General features: G+C 41.0%; 1 protein-coding gene across 6 annotated transcripts in view; it reads right to left on the reverse strand.

Annotated features, from left to right (window-relative positions):
• Positions 1 to 27,439, reverse strand: part of arvcfb (ARVCF delta catenin family member b) — a 177,504-nt gene that overhangs the window by 12,569 nt on the left and 137,496 nt on the right. For all 6 annotated transcript variants that reach the window (XM_026342936.2, XM_026342934.2, XM_026342938.2 and 3 more), the window contains 4 exons: positions 23,810 to 23,927; positions 23,534 to 23,705; positions 19,950 to 20,021; positions 796 to 923 (listed from right to left, as the gene is read on the reverse strand). In XM_026342936.2, coding sequence (XP_026198721.1) covers positions 796 to 923; positions 19,950 to 20,021; positions 23,534 to 23,705; positions 23,810 to 23,927 — 490 coding nt within the window. The remainder of the gene's footprint in view (positions 1 to 795; positions 924 to 19,949; positions 20,022 to 23,533; positions 23,706 to 23,809; positions 23,928 to 27,439) is intronic.

Below are 27,439 nucleotides of genomic sequence, written 5' to 3' on the forward strand. Positions count from 1 at the left end.
TCTGTGCTGCTGGTGTATTCTGAGGGCGAAGGACATGTTTACTGTCTGACACAGGGGTGTTAAGAGAAGCGCTGCCATGATAATGCTGCAGCCAGCCTGCTGAAAACATAAGTGACCAGTCTTGCCTGAGGTGGTGCGTGCAAACAGGCATCTGACAACTAGCCGTCCCTGTTGATAATTCACAGGCTCTCTGCAGCTCCACAGTTGCTCTAATTGGAATAAATGTTTGAACCTGGCTGTAGAAGTTCATATTTCACCCATCCTCAGAAGTAAATATACCAGAGATGAAGGTGATGTACAAATCCTGCTGAAGAGGATGGTCCTGAGCAAGGAAGATATCACTGAACATAAGCATAACATTTCTCTTTCCATTGTTCCAGTTACAAAGAGCTCAGAGATATTTAGCTGTTTATAGCCTCAAACTTTGAGAATACATTGGTCATTTTACATGTTTTCAATACATTTTTGATAAACATTCGACTGTCTTAGCTACCTGCAGCCTTGTTCAGCTGTCTCTGCCTTGTCAACTATTTATTCTCATAATAAGTAATCCATTATTTGCAGCAACACTGTTCATCTACCCCTTTTTAAGGGAACCCCGAGAACCTCCAGCGGCACTGTGTCCCTTTAAGCCCATTGACTCTAGGTATTTTTGTTCTAATCACAATAGCAACAAATCAACTGTTAAAAGGTCAATGCTGAGAACATAAGCTGAAAAATGCACTATATAAATAAAAAACTCCAAAAGTCAGACAGAGTATCTATGTGTGGTACTCTCCCCAACCCAGGACTCACAGTCCACTGTCCAGCGCTGAGGTTTTGCAGAGCCCCAGCAGCAGCCTCCAGGGTGTTGTAGTTCTGGCTCTCGGTCAGCAGAGATAGGTAGAGCCTCACCACCTCCGGCTGATACAGCAGCTCAAAGCCTGCAGGGAAATGCAGTGAAAAAGGCACGCACACGCGCACACACACACACACACACACACACACACACACACACACACACACACACACACACACACACACTGGTTAGACTCCTTGGCAAAACAGAATGGCCAATTAGACTGCGAAATTTTATCTAGCGGCATAGCAAGAGTTCTACGGCATTTGGAAACAACAAAGATGTTTGGTTTTCTCATAATATACAATAACACTGGTAACAGAAAGCAAGCCTGTCAAATGCCATCGAATTTGGATTTTCAGTTATTTCACTGGAAATGTGCACAGTTCCACAGCATTCACTGCAGGAAGCTAGAGCAGTCCATTTGATTTCACAATAGTCCACAGTGGAGGAAAGGCTGGAAAGGTGCCTAGTATATTTCCTGTTAGTAATACTAAAGCCTATTATGATTGAAAATACTTCAGCATTACAAATGAGGGGAACACAAGAAGGAGAATGTATTGATCCGGCAGCCCTGACCAAGCCCAGGAGATTTGAGAAGGTGGTTTATCTCACTAACACATAACACATTCCTCTATAGTCAATCATTAGGCCTCCCTCTGATGGTAACGTAATTACATTATCAGCTATTAGACAGTGCAGGAGCAGAGAGAGAGACAGAGGCGTAGAATGACATCAAATCAAATTTAGTCAATGAGAGTTTTTCTTATTTTGCACCGACACGTTCATCACTAAGTGCTTTACAAGGCATCAACAAGAGGCAAAACGGTTCAATTAGAAGGTCAAAGAGTAGAATTTCTTTCCACATCAAGGTCGATTTGATCCGTTCACATATCTGCAGATCAGAGTCATACATTTTTTATGGCAGGACACCTCACAGTGGCGGGAAGGGAGGACACCTCATCAGATTTCAGTGTCTTGAGCAACCCTTGTTATTTTGACTTGCACATTTTGACATTCACAGACTTTCACTGTTATGGTTTATTCCTGGTCAACTTAAAGTAGAATCTCAACATTATTAGGTCACATTTACAAAACATGCACCAATGAAGGACTCAGCTTTTAAACACATACATCTGCTTGTCACTTGGGCAGTCCATTAATTACCAGCAAAATAAGAAAATAAATGAGTAAGGAATCCGAGCAAAGCCAGATGTAAGATCACAGTGCTGGGAACATAATCTTCTATTTCACACAGAAGGCTGTAGCAGACTTCTGCAGTCCAGATCTAAAGTTAGCTGATGCTTTGAAATTGATGGTTAAAATCATCTTTTACAAAAATACCATTTCACCAGCAGCTTCCTTCATAACCTCTACAATAGCAAAAGCAATTTCAAAAACTCCTTCCATCCCACTAGGATCAAATTAAAGAAAATATAACCCACTGTTTCTTCCACTGTCTTCTGAGGCCAGTATTTCCAAGGTTCTATTGAAAACCACTGTATTTTGTGGGCAGGGATATATAGTAACCCTGCTGGATTGATGCACAAAGGCTGACAAGGCTCTCAGTGCAGTTTTTGAGATGTAGAAAAAGAATGTTTTTTTTTTTTGTATAAAAGTATTTAAGTTTTTTATTGACTTGCTTTTTTCAGCAGAAGAAAATAGAGAAAGAGAGAAGAGTGTAATTTCTGTGCTTGAGAGGTACAACGGAAACACACAGACTGACATTTGTGCCTTTAAATCCGCATCTCACACCTGTAATTTTCAGAGCGCGGAAGTCTGGGTGAACTCTGAGACTGCTAAATTCAGACACGCCAACATAGTTGTTAACACTGCAAAAGGAGGGGTTCTCATCCCTGTGGCGTTTCTACCCGAGATCATGCCTAACCTGCTCCAGAATGTGTGTAGGAGGAACTGCCAGGCCGGAGGAGATGTTACTGTAGGTGCTGCTTGAAAAATCTTAAACCTTTTTTCAAAGAAGTGGCAGAAGCAGGCATCGTCATGCATAAGACCCCAGTTGTAACCTTATGCTAAAACATGAATCACATCAGTAGGTTTTCTCTAGGCTACACAAGAAGGGAAGCTGTGCAAACCAGACACCACACATTCTGCACGCTCCTCATATTTCTGGGCCTACTGGGTGCACACTCAGCAAACTGGAGACCATCTTGCAGTGTGTCCTGTTGACAGACACTTCATCTCCAAGGCAGATTCTGTCTGTACAAAATGTCAGCCATGTTGAACCTTTGTTACCAAGTTGGCTCTCACTCCATGACTGTGCCTACTATGACAGCATTTTCTCTTTATATTATAATCTGCAGATCCACATTTCCTCCATCTTGTCATTCCCAGGGTTTTGGTCTGGCAACCAACTGAAGTGACTTATGAAATTGGCATTTTACAAATGAGGGAGTCAAGACAAAAAACAGACATGTACTTCTCAACAAAGGAGGATGAGAACGGAGGGAAGTTCACTGGGCCTTTAAACTAATTCCTTTATCCTTAGTGGAATTTCTCGCTTTCGAGCCGGAGAATATCTGTGCCAGTGCCTTCACTCACTGTCCTTAGCAGTGGCTTTAGGACTCGCCTAATAGCACAAGCCAGGTGTGGCTCTGTTGGTGAGTGTAAACTGTAGTGTTTTTGTCATCAGTCGTCTCCTGCTGGCCTTTTGTCAGTTTGTTAGGCAGAATTATTATTTAGAGGGGGAGATGAGCTGTCAGTGTGACGTGACCTTGGCTTTGCTCAGAGCAACCCACAGACCTATATTCTATGACAGACTGACAAACATGGTGAGATTACTTAAATACAGATGCAGTCATTGGTAGCTGGAGTGTGTGCAACTGTACTTGTTTTTAAGAGCACTGACTTTTCCCACTTCTCATATATCATTAGTGCATATCACAGTTATAGTCTGTCTGTCTGAAAGGTGATGATTGTACTGTGTTTATTATTCAGGTCATAGTGGGTGGCGGAGTTTTAACGGAGTGTATTATATAATGATGTGGTACTAATATTTTAGCTTATAATGGGAAGTTACTAACGTGGAGCATTTATATGCACATGTCCTTCAGTAGTTGGTGAAGATGGAAGCGCTAAAGGACAGTGAAGATTGAATGGGATTTCATGTGTCCAAATGAATGCTAATGTTACTCTGTGTCTGCTGTATGAACTATTTGCTGAGACCAATTTTACAAATTTGTGTTAACAGCTTGTTTCCTCTACAGTTTAAACACAGTCATACAGAAAGTCATTGATAAAAAACAGAACAGAATCGATAAATTAATCCATTAAAATATAAAAAACGTTAGTGCCAACTCCCAGTGAGCTCAGCCCAGCGGGTTTTCTGTTGGTGTGGCAAATATCACACACGACTGTGGTCTCCCTACAAGACTCCTGCTAAGCTCTGCTTCATAACAGGCACAGTTGTTAACACATGCACAAAATGCTCTGGTGATCTAAGTTCATCCCTAAATGAGGTGAGAGGGGAGGAGCAGCAGGTTACTTTTTAAAGCGGAAGACAACGGTGATGACTCCTGCACTTGGCGTGAAACTGGAATAGTGTTGGGCTCGAGGAGACGGGGCTTTGTGGCTCTGTGGAGCATAAAAACTGGGTCAGAAAAAAAGTTGTAAGTATTTGATTAGCATTTATGCAGATCAAGTAGCTTAACTACCGGCTGCAATTAAAGCAATGGTGTAACAATATGACAGGCTGGTAAAATGATAAAGGATTAACTGATGGGTGAGGAAGGGACACACACACTCTTTCGTGTATATGAACATAATGAAAAGTCTTCTCCACACCTCACCTCACTGACTCTATCCTCTCAGCAATCTGATTTTCTCTTGGATAGTTGGCTGCATTAATGCAGATCTGGATCCAAACCTCTGCAAACTCCTCTGTACACATACACAAATCCACCAACACACCAAGCCCAGACATGACAAAAATGATGTTCATTGATCCAGTCTGCCTGCATCACATTCAGGGTCTCTTCCTGCTTCAACATGAGTGCTTTACTAGTTCCATTTATTTGCTGCTGCATTTCCAGCACACTTACAGTGCACAGCACTTCCATGGAATCAGGGAGACATGATGGCGTATCACTTTCTACAACTCATAGGGGAGTTTTACAACACTGAGAAAAGACTGGAGAGACAGAGAGGATGATAAAGAGAGACACAGAAAACAAGAAAACAGCTGAGAATAAACAAAAAAACTCTTAAAGCTGCCATCCCAAGAGATTTTTCAGCAGGTTTTTGCTTCACATTCTACATTCACAGGAATATTGTAAAAACCGTCTCTGACCTTTTTGCTCCCGATTTCTGGGTAATAAAAATACTGGGTGTTTCGACTGTTGTAGGCAAAGGAGCTTTCTCTTGTTGCTCTCCGAGTGTCACAGAAAGATGCACATATGGAAGGTAGAGGGATAACAAGGGAGTACAGGGTCATTTTCCCACGTAAGAAACGCAGTATAAATAAATTAAGTCACTCCATTGTAAAAGCCTCAAGTCATCGAGTCTCCAGCCTCATTCTACGTCTGAAACTCGAGCACATTTAACCTCGCCAGGGTGCTTTTGTGTAAGTAAACGCAGGCACATGGGAAAATACTATAGTGCTAATGAAGACTTTTATAGAGCACAGCCACAAAGTGGTAATAGCTAAAACAGCACATCATTAAAAGTAGTATGCCACCAGTATAATAATAATGTCTCTGGTTCATTAAAAACCAAAAGGTGAAGAGTAGAGCCACGTAAACAAAAGTAAACTGTCAGGGTTAGACAGGGGCCTTCAACAGTTCTGCCTTGAGTCATACAGTGTTGGTAAATAATGCTTATATTTCTGTTTATATGGAGATTCATAGATGGAGTTTACACATAGTGTCAGCACCATGATAGATATCTATAATTGCTGTAATGCATGTGAAGCATGTGTAGAGCCAGCCAAACCCTGCAGTGTTACATTTCCTTTCTTTTAGAGAAAGACACAGATATACAATTTTACTGAAGGGCTTGAATTAAGGATTGTATGCAAATAAATCAGTTTAATTAATAATATATGCATTACTAGGATGGCAGCATCACGGGGGACTGGTACAATTGATATTTGCTTTTATCTGTAAGTGTTGCTAGAGGAGGTGACACAGACTGAAGTTTGAGCATCACCCAAACAATGAAAAAACTGAAATTAGTATGGTGGAGATGCACCAGGTGTGAATGCAATCAGGCCCAGATATGAGATGCATGTTAATGTTGATATTAATCTAAAAAAAGTACACTTAATTTTAAATTCCTATTCCTATTCCTATTCCCATATATATATATATATATATATATATATATATATATATATATATATATATATATTTTTTTTTTTTTTTTTTTTTTTTTTTTTTGCTGTGGTGAACCAGTGTGAAATGCTGCTCCTCGACACAGGTTACACTGACAACAGACACTCAAATACACTGTCATCCTACACCTGACAGAGAGCATATCCACAGCCCTCCCAACAGACTTGGAGCCAAGCAGAGGAAAAACAGAGTGAATTTCCAGGCTGCAAAGGCCATTCACCCCCTAGTCACCCCTTCAGACTGACAGGGTCCAGGAGTCAAAGCTCAATTTTCTCCTCTCGTAGCAGCTGGCCCGTACTGCAGATTGGCATCTCTATGGGCAGCCCCAGGGCAGCACACATTAGCATACCCACATGGTGGTTTGGCCTTAGTTTGTTGGATGTTCACAAAGAGAGGCAGAAGGTGGCAACTGGCCCATCTTGGACAGCCACCCATCAGCTTTGGGTAACAAACATGTCCTGGTGTGATGGGATGGTGGAAGAGAGGCCAGAGGAAGCTGGGGAAAGAGGGGACCAAGGCACAAGGGTCTCCTGCCACTCCCTCCCTCTATCTTTGCTATGTCAAAGGGAAAGATGGAGGAGGGGCTCCAGCTTTACCAAACGTCTGGTACCCTTTTCACCAAGATGCTTTGACAGTGACAGGGGAGTGCTTCCTCTTTCCTGTGCTGATAGGCCAGAAAAAAAAAAGTCCCGCTGAGTGCTTTTGGTCCAGAGAGGACAAATCAACACCGCAAAAAACATGCTGACAAACTGACTCCAAACTGTCTGCAACATCCAAGCACTTTCTTTAACAAAGTCCATCGGAAATGCTCCATCTCTCCCAGTACAACCCTTAAACTTTGGACAGGAACACAGAGCCAGTGAACTCTCCCTTCTGAGCCAGGTTTTCTGTGGCTCGCTCAAGAATGTGCCTTCCAGCTATGTGGCCTCTCAGTGGATCGACAGTAGTAAAGCTCTGGCTGTTTGTCTCTTGCTAATGTACCACTGTTCCTGCACCTGAGGTGGAGGTGTTTATGTTACTGTCGAATCTCTGTCAGGTGGCACAATTATTTCCCTTCAGATGAAAACATATTGACAAGATATGTCACTTCTCAATGTATGTAAAGTCTTCAATATCTACTTGCAGTTGATATCACCTAATATTTAAGACATTGTGTCAGATCGTACAGACTGCTTGTGCACACGGGGTCCACACAGTCACTTGCAGTCTCTCTGTTTCACACTGTAACCCTGTGCTGTCACTTTAAAGCCAAGCCCAGGTGAAAGCTGCATGTCATGAATCCAGATTTTTTAAAGTTGGAAATAATAACAAAACAATCTGCGGGGAACAAAGTAAATTGCATTTTCCAGGCTGTATTTACCAAAAGGTTGGGCAGTCGTACACTCTCAGCTGGAAACAGCACTGTAACCAAATATTTTAAAGTTGTTTACAGTGGATATATACAGTAACAGCGGAGCTAATAACACTCAACATGACCAAGTGAAGTGGATTTTTACTAACCAGACTAGTTAAGTGCATATAAATCAAGTCAATGACAACAGGGTGAAAAAAGCCCTTCTTTTATTGCACTTATAAATGCTGCTGCCTGTGAGCGGCAGTCACAGATAAAACATTCATTTGTTTTTATCTTCATAAATATCATGATTCAATTTCATTGAAATATAATTGTGGTGGTATATACCCAAACCCTAGTCATAAACATAATTTTTACATAAATTTTTTTTTAGCTAATCCAAAGCAAAGGCAGGATGAGGAGGTCTTGACTAGTTGAGGTAAGCAAACGCAGGATTTGAACCCGAGCCTGCTACAGGGAAGGCAGTGATGTTACCACTACAGTATCCATCTGTCATGGAGCCTTTCTCTTTGCTCCAGTATCTTCCATTCCAAACAGTGCTGATGGGTCTTTAATCCATACAGTACAGTACAGGACAGATTCAGCTACAAAGCTACAGGGGAATATGCAGAAGTACTCAAATGTACTGCGCACAGACACACACAAATACAAACACATTGCAAACACATGTGCACTAGGCCATTAGGCTGGCTGGCAGATTGAATACAAATACAGAGGAGGCTGCTGCTCTGCAGCTATGTCTCTTTTCTTGTTCTGCTTCTCTTCCTCTGTCTTTCCTTTCTTGTCTTTGTCCCACCATCTTCTCTCAGTGAGTCTCTCATACCCCCCTTCTTTAATATCTCCATGACAACCACAAAATGCAGCAGAACTGCCACAACTGCTCTACCGATTGATGTAGACAATGTGTAGAGATGAAAGAGTACATGATTGTAGTAATAGTGTTGCTATGGAAACCCCGTCTCCACTGCCAGTAACAAATGTGCTTATTCAATGTCTGTGTGAGACAGTTGGTCCAGCAGGAGCAAAACAAGGATAAGGAACAAACTGCTTTCCAATCTGCACGTTATATCACTACACTACAGATTGTTACTTCATTGTGGGTCAGTGTTACTGGCAGCCAAAGCTGTAAAGATTTGAATTGAGACTTTCTTCAACCTTACCTACAATTCCTATAAACAGCATCTGGCAAAAAACGCTGGCCTGAGGGCTGTAATTAGTGGCCAAGCTTGTGCTCCATGCAAGTTTGTGTTTAGCAGTAACAGCTCCATCAGACACTCAAGTGCCTCAAAGTTGAGAGGCGTGCATATCTGCTTTTGAGCGCATTAGTGTGTGTGCTCGTGAGAGTGTGCTTCAGCATGACCTTGAGTGCCTGCGCTCCTTACCCAGGCAAGTCACGTCTTTACCCAGACACAAACGAAACTAGAAACTCAGGCAACTGCAAGTGACTGCCAGAGAAGAGGGGAAGAATGAGTAGAGAAGAGGGAAAGAATGAGTAGAGAGACATAAAGAGAGAGAGAAAGGAGGGGGGGTTTAAGAGAAGAGCTGTGGGGGGCGGTGGACATCGCTTCCTATTTCCTGTTTGGCAGTTTTATTTGTTCACCTGAGCCTGAAAGGCTAGAAAACAAGCTTAAGCTGTCAGGACAGTGGCATGCTTTCACCCCAAATTCCAACGTACCCCAAGAGATGGGATAGTAGAAAAGAGAGGCAAAAAGGAAAAAAGAAGACTAAGTAAGGTTTGCAAAAGGGGAGTAAAATGAAAGGAAGATAAAAGGAAAAAAAGGGACAAAAGAGAACAAGGGAGCGAGATAGGTAAGGCATAATATATGGTTGAGAGAGAGAAAAGCGGAAAGTAGGAGCAAAAGCAGGAAGGATGAATGGGTAGGATTAAGAGAAAGAAGAAATCGTGACAGACTGGATTTGAGCTATGAATGTTGTATGGTAGAGGAGACAGCTGTCTGGTAAATAGTCCACAGAGAGGCATGGATCACATCAGGGCAACTAGGCAGTAATACGAAGGGGGAAAAAACCCACCTACAATCTAACCGAAGAAAATCTGATGCACTGCAGCACAAGCTGAATGATGTACTCAGCAGTTTGGCACGGTGGTTTGTAGGCTGGGTGTCCAGCCTTTGGGAATAAGCCTAGATAATCCTGTAGACCGCTGGTGTGTGTGTGTGTGTGTGTGTGTGTGTGTGTGTGTCTATGTGTACATGTTCAGGCTGGATAGGGGGTTAACAGAGATATGGCAGTGGCTGGAGCAAGGGCTAACGATAAAGGCTTATACTGAAGGGAAGGATATCAGAGCATAGGCCTTCAATCCAGATGATGGAAAGCAAAAAGGTTTTTGAGGTATTTGATGATTCAGCTAATACTGGTAGTTACCTGTTGCCCCAGTACACAAATACCTGCTTGCTAAACACCTCCCCTGAACAACCACAGGGCCAGTAGGTCTATTGATTTCATATCCATACATTAAAGTGGTGTCTTTGGGTACTAATTCTGGCATTTAGTACCAAATGGATTAACTAGAGTAGTGTATATCTGTTCTAATGTAAGCTGTGGTGGTAATGGAAAAAGTTACTGCTGCTTCATTTGCATCTTACATTTTCTACATGCACCACCAACAGTTGAGAGGTGAGGATGCCAGCAACTTCGGTCATTTAGCCCAATATCATAAGTGTAGCCATAAACTGGATCCTTGCAATTATCCACCACTGTCTGAGATCAACCATTATTGTTTTTGTCGCTTTTGTTCTTTTTTTGTCAACAGCTTTGTTGTTTGTCTTATTGTTATTTCTGTTTTGTCTCAGGAGGTCCTCTTTAGTTGTTTTATTTTTATTTAGTCTCTCTGTGTGTTAATTAATCTAAAAGCTATTACGTGTGTTCATTTGTTGGATTTTTACACCTGTTTTGTGTCTGAAGACTATAAAAGCCTTGACACAGTCGTGCCACCGTACATACAGCCACACAAGAATCACTTGTTTGCCTTATTAGACCTCTCCCCACGACTGTGTTGGTAAGTACTGATTGACATATATTTGACTTAACTACAGCTGTTTCACTTTAGCTGATGCAGTAGAAAAACTTTCTTAATACACAGAGATATCAGGTAATTCCCACTATAGCTCCACTCAGTTAACAGAAAATACCTCGGTGTAATCGCTGTATGATTGACCTTGAACTTACTCTGATTGTTCAGTTTTAATTTATAGAGGCAACTACTTCTGTAGTATAGCAGATAAAATGCATTCATTTCTTTATCTGACAAAACCAAGGAAAACGTGGGTCGGTACTTAGTGCTGGTTTACATGCTACTAATTCAGTCAAAACTTGAGAAAATGGACATGGGTTCTGGTTTTATTGTTGGCTGTATCTCCCCTTTAATCCTTTAATCCTATGGCCCTAAACCTGTAAGCAACCTCTGTCTCCAGCTAGACTTTACATCCAGAATGCAGGATGGTGGCTGTGATGGTGTTTGACGGCGGAGGGATTTCCTGTGTCTGTGTCAGTGTCAGCTCCCATCTCTCATTTAACTCTCCCTCCAGCCTCACCATCCCCCCCTGTTTTGAAATGGCACGCTGAAGTGTGATGGATACTCGGGATTAACTCTCGCCTAGGAGGATGACAGTCTATGCTTCTCTCCCCATATAGAGTATAGATACAGGCATACACATGCAGCTGATGCTGTAATATTCTCCCTCTCCAACATCCTGACAAACAACACCTCCTCTGATAGTGATAGCCACATAATACCACCCTCATGGTCAAGGACACACTTGATTGTTCAGTATGTGTGCGTCTGATTTCTTTGAGGAAATGAGCTTGTGTGACTGTTGTGGACAGCTGTATGATTTAGGATTTGTACTTAGAAGCGTCACATGAAAGCCAATGAGGATGAAATAACTTATAAGCCCCCACCTACTTAAATTAACCCATCATTAAAATCCCAAACACTTGTGATTATAGACAAGTCCAACAAATTGGCTGGAGGCGCAAAAAAAATAACTAGCAAAAAACGTTTCATGTCACCGTCTTCCCACTCACTCTTCTTGCTTCGTTACATAAATAGAAGCTTACATCTTTCTCCGTAGACTGTTTATATTTCCTCTTTCATGGTTGTTATGTTACAGGAATACTGTTAAAGCACTGACACTTTGGCCTTTCCACTCTCTGCTTACAAGGAGAGCACAGACATTATGTTGCATGGGATATAACCGTTAAATCCTTAAAATGTAAATCTAAAGCATAATGCTTACTGATATACAGTGTAACTCTGAGTGATTTTATGTTCAGAGTAAAGCCTCCGTGGAGAGACAGTTTGATTGGATGCCTGCCAGTGCTGAACTCTTCTCTGCTTCATCTGACCCTCTCCTTCGATTGCATACAAGGACAGCAGTCCTTAGAGTGTATTTAGGCACTGCTGTTTACAACAGTCTAGACTGTTTACGACCAATATTTCACTTACTGTTAGCAGGACACCGGTGAATTCTAGAGGAGGGCGTTTTTCCCCTCACTAAGCCTCTGTTGTAGCTCCAGCAATGCCAGTCAGCGCACCATTAATCTGCTTTTAATTAGATTAAAAGCATCTCTCGCACAAACAGGAAGCAGCGCTCTTGTGCCTCAAACGGGGCCAAACAAAGGCTCCAATTGGCAAGCAAATCTCAAGGGCTTCCTCCTACTTCCCTGGAATCATTCTTGTCTCATAATTATCACTTTGCTCCAACTGCTTAGGTTTGAGGAGATGGGAGAGGGAGGGGGCGAATGACATGGTTAATCATCTGAAGAGCCTGATGCCGTCAACTATGGTGGTTTCCACTTTTGTAGAATCCCACGGATCTAGGTAGGTGTACAAACACTGATAGAGGGCACTGAGTTTTTTATTTGTTTGTTTTTTTGGGTGGGGGGATAGGAAACTTTACAGAACTTGAGAAACAGTTGATCTCTGCTGTTGTAGTGGGTGGAAATGCTGTTAGGTTTATGCACTGCCACAGAGGATGTGGTGGGAATTAGAGACGCCCCACCTATCCTTTGCCAAACACAGGTGGATAAATGCTGCAATGCATCAACACACACAAACACACATAATAATCTGCAAGGACTTCATTCTACTAATGATGTATAGAGCTGCTCCTCTCCATAAGACCTCCTAGGAATAGCATTATTATGCAAACCTCTTTGTACTTTCAAACAAAACACAAGGTGGTCCCACTTAAATAAACCTCTCGCTCCCCTCATTAGTTTTTGACTCCTACTCGCCTTATTATCACTCCTTTACATCACTGCCTGGGTGAAACGGCTCATGAGAGGAGAGTGGAGGGGGGTTACAGTAACTAAAATGTCAACTGCAAGCCCCTGGCTGTTCACATAATTAGTCCTTTTCTGTGTTGTCTGTGTTGTGAGCTTTATCATCAACAACAAAGGAGGAAAAAGTGATTGGCATGTGAGCAGTGTCAGGCTGGCTGTGGCCAGCTTAGCTGGGGTAGAGGACGGTGGAACAACCAACAGCTGGGATGGCAGAGCAGGATTCAGTTTTCACCTCAGGTGAGGTGAGGAGGGAGGTGTTTAACATGCTGCATACATACATACATACATGTAACATCATATTTCCTACAGACATACTGTATCAACTGGACTACTGCCAAAACTTCAGACGTGTTTTCTAAACTCACCAAACTTTTTTTTCATTTATTGAAGCTAGACAAGTCCTTTTACCATCACTCCATCATAACGGCTACAGTCAGGTACTTCAAATAACATCTAGGTAAGAGGCCCCATTTACACTTCACTTTTCAAGTATCCAAATGACTTTCAGATGCAATTTCATACACTTCTTTTCACAAGTATCCAGTTAATGCACATCAAGGTTCCAGTCCCACTCAGTTCCATAAGCAATGTCCTAAGTTACCAAATACACTTTAGCTGCTGTTACACAAGCCATGAACAGCACTTCATGGCTTCTATACGCTCATCAATATGGATCCTTGTGCTGTCGCATTCAGTGGTTGTACTGGTCTAGGATCAGATTAATGAAACAGAACCACTTAACGTTACTTCAGTGTAAGTGAAGTAAGATGACTAATTTCAGTTTAATTTGATTTATTCTCTATTTAAGTTAAGTCTTTTATCATTCATTAACACTGAGGCAAGACCTTGCAAGAAGCTATTTTCACAGGCTGACTAATGAATTAGTACTGGATACTTCAAATTAGAAATGTTAAAATGACTAAATTCACACCTTTTTAATCATTGCAACAATCTGATTTCTGTCTGTTTTAAATGCTTCTCTGCTGCATTTCCATTTGATTTTTGAAATATCAGATAGCTATTCCAAATCATTGAATTGGGTATTAAAACATCTGTGTCCTTACTAACAGCCATCATCTCCTGCTCACTTGGTTCAGAGGTCAGAGCAGGAAACTGTTAGCAAATGCAAACACAATGCACAATTTAGGTGTAAATGCCAGGCAGTATATTTTTGGTGTACTTTTAACTGTTTTATTTAAATCTTCTTTGCTTTAGAAAACTATACAAAAACCAAATGGTCACTCATCACACCTTGTGATACACTAGGAAAGAAGGATCAACTTACCTCAGGACATAACTGTATCTAGTATAACAACTGACACCAAACATGTGGCATGAGGAAGGTGTAATAGCAGGGGAACTGTATTGACAGGGGCTACAAAGACACAGAGATTGATATAAGGTGCCAGACAGTCTGGACCCATGCCTGTGTGGAGTGGATGCTATGTTGCAAGATAGCAGAGAAGCTGTGAGCGAGAAAGTATGTGTGAATGTGCACGAGTATGTGTCCATGCAAGTGTTATATGTTTATATGCATGCTATTTGTTTGTGTGCATGCTTCGTATTCCATCTCTGTGGCCTGGTGAGACATTTATGAGGAAGCCATCATCATTTGGGGTCTCACTTGGCTACGAAATGTGACAGCAGGGAGTGAGGGGATGGAGGAGGAAGGCAGCTGGTGCCACTGAATGGTGTGTTTATTCCGAAACAAAAGGGATACGTGATTCACCAAAGTGGTCAACAGGCTGCAAGCTAGCAAGAATTCAGAGAGGCAAGGAGTCAGCGTTCAGTATCTGGGTGTTAAATTCCACACCTATGAAAATAGAGTGCCTGCATTAGGTTGCTGCTTGGCATTTGGCATATAGACTCAATTATTCACTATATTTTGCTTGAACTTTGAATGTAGAGTCGATGTAGAACATGCAGAAACTTTTCCTCCCTTTGCGATTGTGCTACTCTAAACCAGACTTGGCAGCAATTGATGACACAGAGATGCTTTATGTTGAAAAATGGATCTGTTTGAACATATTTGCTCACTGCAGCAGGACATTCATCATGCCTTTGGGCAGGGCAGGGTTTACTCGCAGCAGCTTCTAAGCCATAGAAATATTACAGGGAAGATTAGAAGAATCAGATTCATGCCACAGTGCCATTAAGTGAAATACCGTATTTCTCTTCCACGAGCAGCGACAACAACAGTGACAGTGTAGCTCAGTTTTCCTGAATTCAATTGAGCCTCTGACTTTTCAGGCTTCAAGAGCTGAGATACATCAGACACAGAGATGACTCTGATAGCAAAACAGTCAGTGTTCATTATACTACAAACACAGATCTCCAGTGGGATGATATCAAAGAAGGATATACAATGCAATACATAAAAGCTCTCAATAGTGTTGTTTGTCAATGCTGAGACCTCTCCACAAATTAAATGCTTGGCTTGCAAGGCAAAGCAGTGAGACGTGTTACACAGTTGTCGTCTTGGTAAACGCTGCTGTTTTCACTATTGCTCAATGTCTGTTTGCAAGGCGAGGGAAGCACAATAAATCTCAGAGGGATAGAGAGAGCACTGAAGTGTCAGAGAGCAAGAGAAATGGGAATTACTAAGTGAGGTGGAAAAAGAAATAGAAAGAACAAGAGGCCCAAGCTTGTGGAAAGTACTGCAGACACATCAAACACACGGCCTTTTTTGCTTTATTGCTTATTGCCCATATTGCTCTTATCACCACATCTGACTGATTAGTGCTACTTAATGCAGTTGGGATCAATCAGCATCAATGGAAACTAAGTAGTCTGACAGGAAGCTTCATCTTTCTGTCAGAGTGCCAGAGTAAACAGCATATGTCTAAAGTACTTGTGATTAACCTCACTACAATGCTGCATAAATGTTAGACTGCTTGTTGTTTAGGTCTGTGCGCAACAAGTATATGAATTTTCATGACATGTTGTACAATCATAGAGATGAACTCCAATCACGTTGTCTGGAAGTTGAGTCATGGTAACTGGACTTCCTCATTGTTAGCTCAACCTAACAAGAAGGACGTTCGGTTGTCCAGTTTTATTCTCCAGCCATGTCCAGGTCAAATGAGTCAGACATTTGAGCCAATTACACACAGTTCCTCTTTGCAATGACTACAGTGATTCAGAGTTCCAGTGTCCCACGTGCAGTTTACTGAACATCCATTAACCGTGACGAAGCTCACCTTTTTCATCTGTCACCGTCAAATGATTCCTGTTTTAGGTTTTCCATGATGTGAGTACTTGTACTGATTAACTTTGGTTGTTGGAGCTCACTGAAACAACCATTCTCTCCGAACCTCCCCAGGCTGAAGGAAAGCAAAGAGAAACACCCCTAGTTTTTATTGAGGCATGTTTCATCTTTACTCTTGGAAGTAAATTCAGCATATACTCAGTCATTGCACATCACACCTTCCTACACCCGCCTTTTTCCCGTCTCTTGACCTTTCTCCAATCTAAAGGTTTATGCTGTGGTTTCAATTAACTGCTGAGAAAATGTTTTATCATTTCAGGAGCCCCCAAACTCACTGGATCGTTAATGAAATGCATCTTTTCACACTTCCTAATTGCTTTTGTTGCAGCCATCCCTTTCTCTTTCTTGGCCCTTGTTCTGGGCAACATGAATAATGGACCGCCAGTAGCTCTGAACTTCTCCAGTGATGTATGTGCCTGCAACAGGTCTCCTTTCTAGTGCACCTACACTGACAAAATAACTCACTTAATCAGCTAGGCTGGACAATGTGTCCACTTAATCAGAAGGACCAATCACAACACTGGCAAGACACATTTATTAAGTGGAAAAAGAAACGAAAAATGCAGCATTGATTTTTTGTGATATATGTATTCACAGAAACTGGGTTTTTAAAGGGCAACTTCAACTTCAGTGTAGCTGTGTGGTGACAAAATATGTGAGCAAAGCAAAGTTCAGGACAGAACACTGAGCAAAATAATAAAAATAAATACATTTAAAAAGGAGGGAGCTTCTTCCTACGTGCTGCTTCAATTCTGCTCCAGTACACCTTACACCATGAGCCTGAAGCATGGCCAAGCCTGACCTGGAAAGATCGCTTTGAGCAGGGGAGTAAAGCAGGTGAAACTTCCATGTACAAGAAGATTCATGAAGCCAGGTGTCTACTGAACCTGCAAACGGGTATAAGCATTGTATAAGTGAGATTGAGTCAGTGTTGTTTTTCCAGCTTGTGCCACAATTCCATTCAAACTCTAATTAAAAAACCATGTTTTCACACTCAGGTAAACATCATGTACTGTATTAAAAACTCAAAAACAATTCAAAATAAAAATACTCACACGCTTTGTCTGGTTCTCTCTCTACCTCGCTGTTTTTTTTTTTCTTTTTCTTTCCACACACAAACAAAATTAATCATAGCCCACTGCTAGGCCCAGCCTGGTCCCACCACTGACCTCTTTCTGTCTGACATCAGATCAGGACTAGGATACACATGTAATCTCCCATATCTCCTTTAGCCATCGCCAGCAAATGAGAGCTGTTCTCTCTCTCCCTCTCTCTCTCTCTGCAAACTCTCCAAAGATGACCGGAGGATGTGGCAGAAAGTGGCAAACACACCTGAACCCACACAAACACACATTTTCATAGACAAACAAACAAGGCGCCCAGATAATGTTTGCTGTCTCTTTGTCACTTTCCAGAAGAGGCAAGATGGATAAATGTGCTTTAAATATCAATGTGGGTTTTGCTCTGGTGATTAAGCGTATTATCCATGCATCTCGCTGTTGTAATTCACCTGTGTGTAAAGCTAATAAACGTCAAATGTAATTTGTCTGCAAGCAAGAAAATACAAGAACCCACACACATTTCAACTGTGTGTGACATAAAACAATGATTGCTTTTTCTGGATTCAAAACTCTGAAGGGTGTGGTTTGCCTATCGTGTCACTTCATCAGGCAACATTTGCAATTACTATAGATCCACAGTCTTAGCATGTCAGCTTGGCTTTTACTCATGAAACTATAGTGAGTGGAAAATATTAATTATCATCCTTGGAGCTCATCTGCTTCCCTTTACTTTAAAAGTGTTAAAAAAGGCAAAATCAGCTTAACTTGGAAAAGCACAGCCATTAATTGTGATCTAGTTTAATGAGAGTCCACTTTGCCGTGTTAATGTGGCTAATTAACAGTCAAACAGGAAGTGGTATTGACTTTGAGTGCCTGCCATTAGATACTGATGAAGGCGCTGATGTGTAAATACCACATAAGGGTGTAACAAGGTCAGATAAAATTCCACAGACACCATTAAAATTGATGGAGAGTCTCACACACCTTTCCATAGTAGAAAGTATTTTATACACTAGCACAAGCACACACACTCTATTACATTCAAGATGCAGTGTTGTGTGTGTTGCACACTAATTTGCTTATATGACCATCACAACTGCCTGTCAGCGCCGTGTGAGGTGCATGCATAGAGTTAGTCACACACTCTAGTAACAACACATGCACAGCGTGGAGACAAAGACTCTTTAAACATCCATGTAGAGAGATTGTTGAGTTATCACTGATCACGTGATTTGATGATTGATGATTGATTGAAGCAGGAAAAGTATACAAGTGTGCAAACAAACAAGGGGAGATTAACACAGACGTCCCAATGGTGTCTTGGTCTATATACTGTGGAAACATTTTATATTTTTATTAGATTGTGATATATATCAGTATCCCAATAGGGGCTGTAAGCAACAATTAATTTAATTATCAACTAAAGGAACAGTTCAATACAGGCGCTTATTTGTCGTGTTGCAGGAGGTTAGAGGAAACAAAAACAATGCTACAGCTGGGCTAACTTAGAGCACAAGAAGTCAAAACAGGGAGAAACAAAGTTCAAATCTTAGTTTAGGTTCGGATGACTGAAAGTCAATTTTGACTCTCAAACCTTTCTTTATCGTTGTATCTCAAAACAGTCCTTCAGCAGAAACCTGTGGGCACTGCAGTAAGAGCTCCCTCATGTCTATTGCTTCTCCAGTTCTAGAGGTAATCTCTCTTAAATTGATCCTCGCTATAGCTCCATATTTCTCCTAAGGCAGGCTTAGTAGAAAAAGTTTAGACATCAGTACACCCAGAATAAGAACGTGATTACCATCTCAGAAGACAAAGAAAAGACAAGAGTGAGCAGCCAAATTCTCCTGGGTGGCTGTAATAAATATACAATCCACAACCAATCCAAAAATGCCAATTATGTTGTTTTTGCCTGATGGACACTCCAGGAAGTGACTGGTCCCCTCATATGTAAAGTGCCACATGTCAACACAGTTCTGTTTTTGTGTGAACAAAATAAAAAAGACAAAGCATGCTGTTACTGTAGCTTCATATCTGCAATATGCCTTAGATGTACCTAACTATCTAGATGATGACTAGATAGTTCTTTTCTTTCTACTGGTAACTCTAGCAACCTTATTTCCCAAAACATTTCCTTTAAACTGTAAATAATTTTCAACCAGCTATGATTAATGGGTTGGTTTATTCTAATCTAACGTCTTCTAATGTCTTTTTTTGTCCGACCCACTGTCTAGTATCACCGTATTTCATTTACAGTTTTATAAAATGGAGCAATCTAACCCCAATAAAAGTACACCACATCATCCTCGATTAGGTTCAATAGTCACCAGTGAATCCCATAACAGCACAATGCAGGGGACAAAACAATGGATGCCCTTTAGCTACAAAAGTGATAGAGCTCAGTAAACAATAACCGACTGCTTCTTTTATTGCCTTTTGTGTCCCTGTGCTTTGTTTTCTACCAAACGATGACTTACAGAACTCATGCTCTCACAAGCTGCCAACAATCAACTGTCACACTGGAAGCACAAAACAATCAAACAAAGCTAAATCACTCCACCGCCTCCCACACTTTTGAACGACACACCTGACCTGCCTCCAAACATGACAAAATCTCACTAGTATCTCTGTTGTAAAAGATCTGATTCAGAAGACAAAGGGGCTTCATCTAAATTAAGTTCTTTCCAAATACGTTAGGTCCAGACTCGCTCTGAGTCATTGTCATTCAACACTGAACGTGTTAACACAAGGATGTGCTGCTTGCCAGACGAGGGCTTACCTTTAGACGGCTCTGTGCGCTTGGGCAGATCCAATGTGTCATAGTTTTTGTCGTTCTCACCATTTTTCCTGCCTATACAGAGGAGAGAGGAGGGAAAACAATGCCACTGTCATATCCTGAGACAACTGGATTATAACAGACAATGTCATAGATGGCAGGTTTAGACCGATATGTGTTTGGACTGATATTTCTCTATTATCTTTGGACAGCATGTATCATAAAAATATATTAACAAACTACACATCGATGAGTTATAAAATTCTCAGAGTGAGGCAGACTTCAAGGAATAAATGTGCAAACATATTGGTCTAAGCCAGGTCTAGTAAACACTAAACAATAAAGCATAAATGTCTGCATGTACACACGTCATAGCAAACGGGAAGCATGATACGTATCAACAAACATACAGAATTCTGTCTCCTACAGTACACCAGTGTGTTCCCAAGGATGAAATGGCAGACACTGCAAAATCATACAGTATGAGTGTAACAAGAGTTTTCTAATGTAACAGCAGCACATACTGAGAATGAAAACACCTTGAATAATGAAGCGGCAGGGGGTAAATGGAATGTGGAGGTGGTGGGGTGTCTGTGGCACAACCAGCTAAAAGCCATTTCACATGCCCATAGGACAATATGGAGACACAGTAGATGAAGCATATGAAGTATATGCATTCCACTTCCAGTAAGAAACAAGCTCATACATTTACATTGCCAAAATCAATGTTATGGATAATGGGTTTTAATATAAACTAGAATATATCCTGTATATAACTGTTGTCTTATTCCTAAAAAGATATGTTGGCAGCTGAAAGTTCAGTGATCTTGGCAAAGTAACATCTTCATTATCCATATTCATCCAATACTCATGCTAAATGTGCCATTTTAACTGAATCAAACTGCAAATCATTCCTCATACAGCAATACTGAGCAATGTGAAGATTTAAGAAGACTGAGATTGAACTAGTTTAATCAGCAGCAACACATTGGATACTTATCAGCTCATTGCTGAATGGGTAAATAGCAGTCCCGGCGCTGGAACTGCACTCTGCTGTCCACTATCGAAGTACAGTTGAACACAACTATTGTTGCCCAAAAGCATCTTTAAAAATAATACGATATTTTGAGAGATACAGTATTTTGGCATTTATCAACTAGTTCAACATTTTAGAAAATACATTCTTACATTGTTTTTCTTGCAGAGTTAAACACTAACATTGACATTGACCTTACTAATTCAAATATTTATATAACTATACTAACTCACATGAATAGGTCATCCAAAATTTGAATGCAGGAAAGGTCAATTAGCCTAGCTTCAAGATCGAGCTTGACCATTACTGCATAAACATTAGAGAGTGATAACAATCATCTCATCTGTCGACAAAAAAGCAGAATCAGAGACTCAAAGTAAAATAGGTTTGATGTTACATTTAAGGTTGTAATTTCCACTAGTGCATCTTTGATTAGTGAAGCCCTGCTTAACACTCTGACAGGATCTGATGAACATACCTGTTTTACCTTTTTTCTGACTCTGTATAGGTGCTATAGAAAGTTGGCAGGGAGGATGAAGGAATGCATGTGGAATGGGTGAAATACCACGGTTCTCTAAGTCCCAGGAACTTTGAAGGACACTCTAAACTATTTCTAACTATATTCTACAGCCAGGGCGAAGGAGGAGGAGGAGGAGAAGCAGGAACAGATAGGGTAGGGTGGAGAGCAAGGGGGAGAGCTGAATTGAAAAGGGTTGAAGGGGGGACACTCACCTTGATTAAACCATTCCTCTATAGTTAGCCAAGGAAGCAGCCGCAATGCCAAAAAACACAAAGCAGGGAGAAGAGAGAAGAGGCATGGTGAAAAATATGTGTGTGCGTGTGTCCAGAAGCTGTGCAATACGTGTGAACAGTGTTTCACAAAAAGGAGTCATCTTTAACTGAATGGGGAGGGTGAATGAGTGAAGGGCAAAGAGAAAAAGGCCAACACAGAGAAAGAAGGAGAGGGCAGAGAGAGAAAAGGAAAGGAGTACTTGTGAGACAGAAAAGAGACGAGCTAGAAAGCCATTAGCAGTCCATAGGTGTTCTGTGGGAAACATGTTCAAAGAGTTGGCATCAGTAGGCTGGCTTTTAGAGAGAAATGGAGAGGGAGGAAGAAACAGTCCAATAGCCAGAAAAGTGTCAAACATAAAAGAAAATGGGAAAAGATAAGAAGATAAAGATAGAAGGAAAGAGAAGGGCAATCAGCTTCCATTGTTGGATAGTACAGGATAGAGTCACACAGTCAAACATGCTCATAAAACATGACAAGCTGCCTGCATTTGTTTAAGTGCTTCAATACATTTCTATGTGGGAAGAACAGGAATGTGCTCACAAGGGGAAAAAAAAAGCCGAAAAAGAATCCGACAGTTTATTAAGAAAGTAAAAGCTACTTGGCACATGTTGATCATAATGTTAGATTTTATAATGCATGTGACATTAAACTAAAGCTGAGGCCAAACTTACCCTACTAAAGGCAACAAATTACTAAGCATATTGCAGACAGTGTTGCTCACCCGCCTCCATGCTCCTTTATAAGAGTGTTTAATGTTCCTGTACCTGAGTCTCTTTTCTCAAAATGCCTTCAGGGTCTGCAGCAGCCAAACACATCTCATTATTCAGTGTGTGTGTGTGTGTGTGTGTGTGTGAGTGTACATATGTGAAAGTATTCATGTGGTTAATTGGTCCTTTATAAATCTGCACACATGTGAGCTACTGTGCTGTTGTGACCTCTGAACCAAAAGATTCTCCAATAACTCGTTAGAAGTCAAGGGTCGCTGGCTGGGAGTCACACCTCATTTGCTGACTGATTAATAGCAGCCATTACTGTTGTACAGCAGGGAGATAACAGTGTCGTTTTGCTAACAGCCTGGGAGAACACTGATGAAGATGTTGCTAATAACACATACGTACATGGCACACCTGTTAAGCAGAGTCAATAATACTAAAAACCTCCTGATGCAGCAAACAACGCCACAATAGGCCTCCATTCTGTAAGTCATTTAACAACATTCAAGTCTCAGCATGGTGTCGTATTGAAGAAAAGAGGTTACAGTTATAGCGTTTTACTGATATAACACTGAGTCATAGCTTTACACTTGTTTATGTTTATTCCTGTCTGACAAAGTGGACAGAAAATATATTTCAGCAATGAACAAGTCACTTTTTGAGGATGTTTATTTGCACCTATTCACAGTTGGCAACTTTGTTTGTGATGTGTGATCTGATCTGTGTGAAGAACCAAGTCAGGAGGCACCTGCTGAAAACAGAACTATTTTTGGACATCTATCCATATATATTTCACAACAAAGGAAAGTGCAGTATGTATGTATGTAATCCAGCTGTCTGAGAAAGGCCAAAGCTGAAAACAAGAATTCCTTCTGTGAAAAACTGTCTGGCTCAATCAATTATTATAGTAACATGTTCTAATCACTATACACTGTTACATATGGTTAGTGTATAGTATAGTTTAGTATACACTGTATATTGTTTCTTTAATAGGTTTTTATTAAGTGATCATTTCTTATGTATCTCTGATTTTTCTCCTTCTCACCTTTGGCCTTCTTGCCTCCGAAGCAGCCAGCATCATCCTTCTTCTTCCTCTGCGGTCCTGCCGAGCCAGGGGCCTGTAGTGCTGATGGGTCCTGGAACTTTTCAGCCCCTGGCACCTCTTTGTGGACATGGTAGGACAGGTTCCTCATAATGCAAACACAGTTCTCCACAGACTAAAAGAAAAGAGAGGTAGATAAGTTGTCTCTGTGTATGGTGTATATAAGGTGCTTTTAGAAACCAGTAGAAATAAATGTGAGTGAGTCAACTGTTGTCTTACCTTATTGTCCATGTCTTTCTTCCCTACAGCTGATTGAAGAGCGTGTAGCAGGGCGTCCACCAGTCCCTCACATTCCCTCAGCCTGCGCCGAGCCTCTGCCCCATCTGAGCTCACATTTCTAGAAAGACAATGTCAAAAAAGCACACTGTAAGTTAGGATAAGAGAGGTATATAGAGGAGCGTTATCCAGATACCTGATAGGACATAAAGTAAAATAAAAAGTAAAATAAAGTGCTATCATAAAAGACACAGGCTAGTTATAAAACATGTCTATGAAGATCAGTGTTTGGGTTTCGAAAAACATCAATGTCAGTATTCTAATTATCTCAGGTTAAATCACTCCCACAGGTAAAAACATCTAATATCACAAGTGTATAGGCTGAGGGACACTGATTGGCAGAGAACTGGTAAGTAAGCCCAACTATTCTAATCTAAACCAACCATGTGAATTTTTAGGTTTGCATGTGACTCAAGGCCTTTATCCCCCTGTCTGCTTTAACAGTGCACTGCCATAAATCCAGACTGCTTTAGAATGAATCTTAAGAAATGACGAATATAAATTTAATTTCTGCTACAAAGGGCAATGCCATCCCTGTTACATCAGCCAGTGCCCTGAGCACAGCTCCTATAAGCACAGCAGAGCTGCTGCAGTCTTAGAGCAGCTGTCTGACTGACTGTGAAAAGCAAGGCTTTAAAGAGGGTTAAGGGATAGCTGGTGCTCCCCACTCCTCACCAGGGACTTCATTTATGAGGGCTTCCAACCCTCATAATCCCATTAGTTGACCCCCAGTTAGTCCTGTGGAAGAGTGGCAGCCTTGCGGAGGTAAGCAGAGCTCGAGTGCTTTGTGGTGCTGTGTGGACTGAAACACATATCACATCTGCTACTTGTGGAGGTTTCAGTTTAATAACAAGTGTAAAAATACATTGCATCTGAATGAAATGAGAAAAATCCTTTTGTGATCAGAATGGACAAAACACCACAAGTTGAACTCCACAGACCGCAAAGACCCAGATAGTTCTTGTGTTTATCTGCCATCTGTTTCCAGAATTGCACAATCATCCCACGACTCCTGCTAATCAAAACTACTTTTTGGTAGAGCCCGGGCAGACAACACAGTCGCTCATAAACTAAACTTATCTGTCTTCAGCTGTCCGAAAAGTGCCACCACCTCCCCTGTAAATGGATCCAGAAGAGCGTATGTCTTGGATTTATTTGACAAGAGTGTGTTTGGAAGAAGACAGACAGAAGAGTTTTATTGTCAGCTGTTTCATTTGTAGGAGCGTTTCAAGGAGCAGTTGTCTTGGTGGCAGGTTTATGGACGGTGCATCTGTCAGTGGACACAATTGTGGAAAGGACCTGTTGTCACTGGACAGGTTATCTGAGGGTTTCATTTTCACACAAACTCATACCTACAAGTTAACATTTAGCACAAATGACCACTGTTTTGTCTTGTCTCGTGAACCCCATGTGATATAGGGTGCTGTATATTATGTAAATAATTGCAATTAAGTATGTAAATAAATACTGTTTCATGCAACCAGAGGGTACAAAAGACAGTCAGACCATATCCAATGCTGATGTTAGTGCCACATGTTATACAATTCTGCCCAGGCATTTCTGAGATCTATTATCTTTGACTAAAAAATCTAATCAGTTCATCCTAGGCAAAAAAATAAATATACAAATTTTTGGTTCTTGGTCTAGGATCCATTGCTGTAGATGTTTGGTTTGCATATCTCTAAATATCAACATTTCATAGGGAGTCTAATGCAGAAACAAGGAGATTCCCTTTTCTATGCCGACCATGTACAGAAAAGAAAGAATAGAATTTTCCTCAAAAGCACAGGATCCTATATCATTAAACAGGAAATCGCTCTGTGTTTAGACATTGTTAGTTTTCAGTCTGCTGTGCTCGTACTATTCTCTCTATTGGTGGATAGAAAAAGTGTTTCAGCTACAATTTCTGGTCTCAGTGATCATTGTGAGGAACATTTTATTAGTAGAGGCTAAAAGAATAACATAAGGAGTATGTATTCAGAGGTCTGTCTGTGTCCGTACAGTAGAGCCTAAGAGCCTGTCACTCTGATCTGGATGTGTCTAAAGAGTGTGACTTTATCAGATCAAGTGTTGGTGTGAAGGTCACTTGGAGTCATGCGGCCACCAGAGAACAATAGAGCAGCTGGGAGGAATGGACTGGAGCAGGTCTGATAGAGACAGATGGAGATGGATGGAGACATGGTTGACCTCTGCTATTGCCCTGCAAGGTCAATGGACACACTGAAAAACCATAAGTGTACCCTTTGTAGGTGTCCTTTAGGTTTTCATTCAATTTCTGAAATCTCATTCAGTAAGTTTTTTATCCAATTCCATCTCCACCTTTATTAGTATCACTTTCAGGCCGCCAGAAACAAACTTCATTATTTACTTTAAAGTCGTGTTCAGGTTGGTCTTTTACTGTTTTGGAGACGGCGTTATCTTGCTCTACTCAATCAATAGTGATGTGTCACATCAATGTAATTACTTGTTACTATGACAATGTTAAAGTTTTAAACAGGTATAATGTTAGGGTTTTTCACTATCTTAGTTTAGGTTTAGTTACTATGCTAAAATGTCCTAACTAGCACTAGTTAGTTAGTTTGTAATACAGATTGCCGATAGCAAAGGGCCCAGCATGCTAATTATGATCAATACTCATGAATATGTGTATCAATTTTAATGGAATCCCTAGAGCCACACTACTAACAAAAAGGACAACATAAAATTCTGTTTTCACACACAAAAGTGGAGTGCTTGTTTGTTTTTCTCTAAAACTGAACAATTCTAATAACAACTGAGGATGAAATGTAGTCCCATGTTAGGCTAATTTTCCCTGTACAGAATTACAAATACATCTATTTCCATTATTTTACTGGGAACAGTTCCTTTTCAGAAATACTAGTTACTGATTTCCATCCTTGGTGTTTAGCTCTAGTTCCAGTCAGTGTTGTACAATTATTGAACACACTCATCTTTTGGTGTACAGTCACAATGGTCTAACTACAACTAGTTCATTTGAATCTGTGTGAACTGAACTCTAAACTATATTTGTGAAGTGTGAACTTACACAACATTGAGCCCAGAACCACTAACACACAAACACACACAGTGTTTCTTCAGTGAGCTCACAAAGTACACACTGTAAATAAGCCGGTCTCTATCGACAGAGGAGGCTATTATTATAAAACCATCCCCATCTTTATTGAGGTGTAAGCTGCATCTCTGTTGGCTGAGTAAACAGATTCTCCCTGGCATCAGCAGTTCTCCCTGATGCACAAACCCTGCGTCTAGGCAACTGTGGGCTTGGTTACAGTTACCATGGAGACACACTCTCGTCAGCAATGCCTGCATCTAGGGTTGAAAGGGTGAGAGCGACAGAGAGCTTTTCTGATATGTGAGATCAAGAGTGATGAGGTTTGGATATAGCGTTGAGAAAGATATACACTATACACTTACTATAAGAAAAGAGCAAAACAGAGAATGAAATAAAAGGAGGAAAAGACAGTGAGAAACTGTACGAGGCAGAGAGGGCAGGTTTCCCACTGTGGCCATGATGTAAAATTCCATGACTTCTCTCTGACTCCCCTCAGCTGT

The sequence above is a fragment of the Anabas testudineus genome, chromosome 9 (genome assembly GCF_900324465.2).
Source record: "Anabas testudineus chromosome 9, fAnaTes1.2, whole genome shotgun sequence".
NCBI lineage: Eukaryota > Metazoa > Chordata > Actinopteri > Anabantiformes > Anabantidae > Anabas > Anabas testudineus.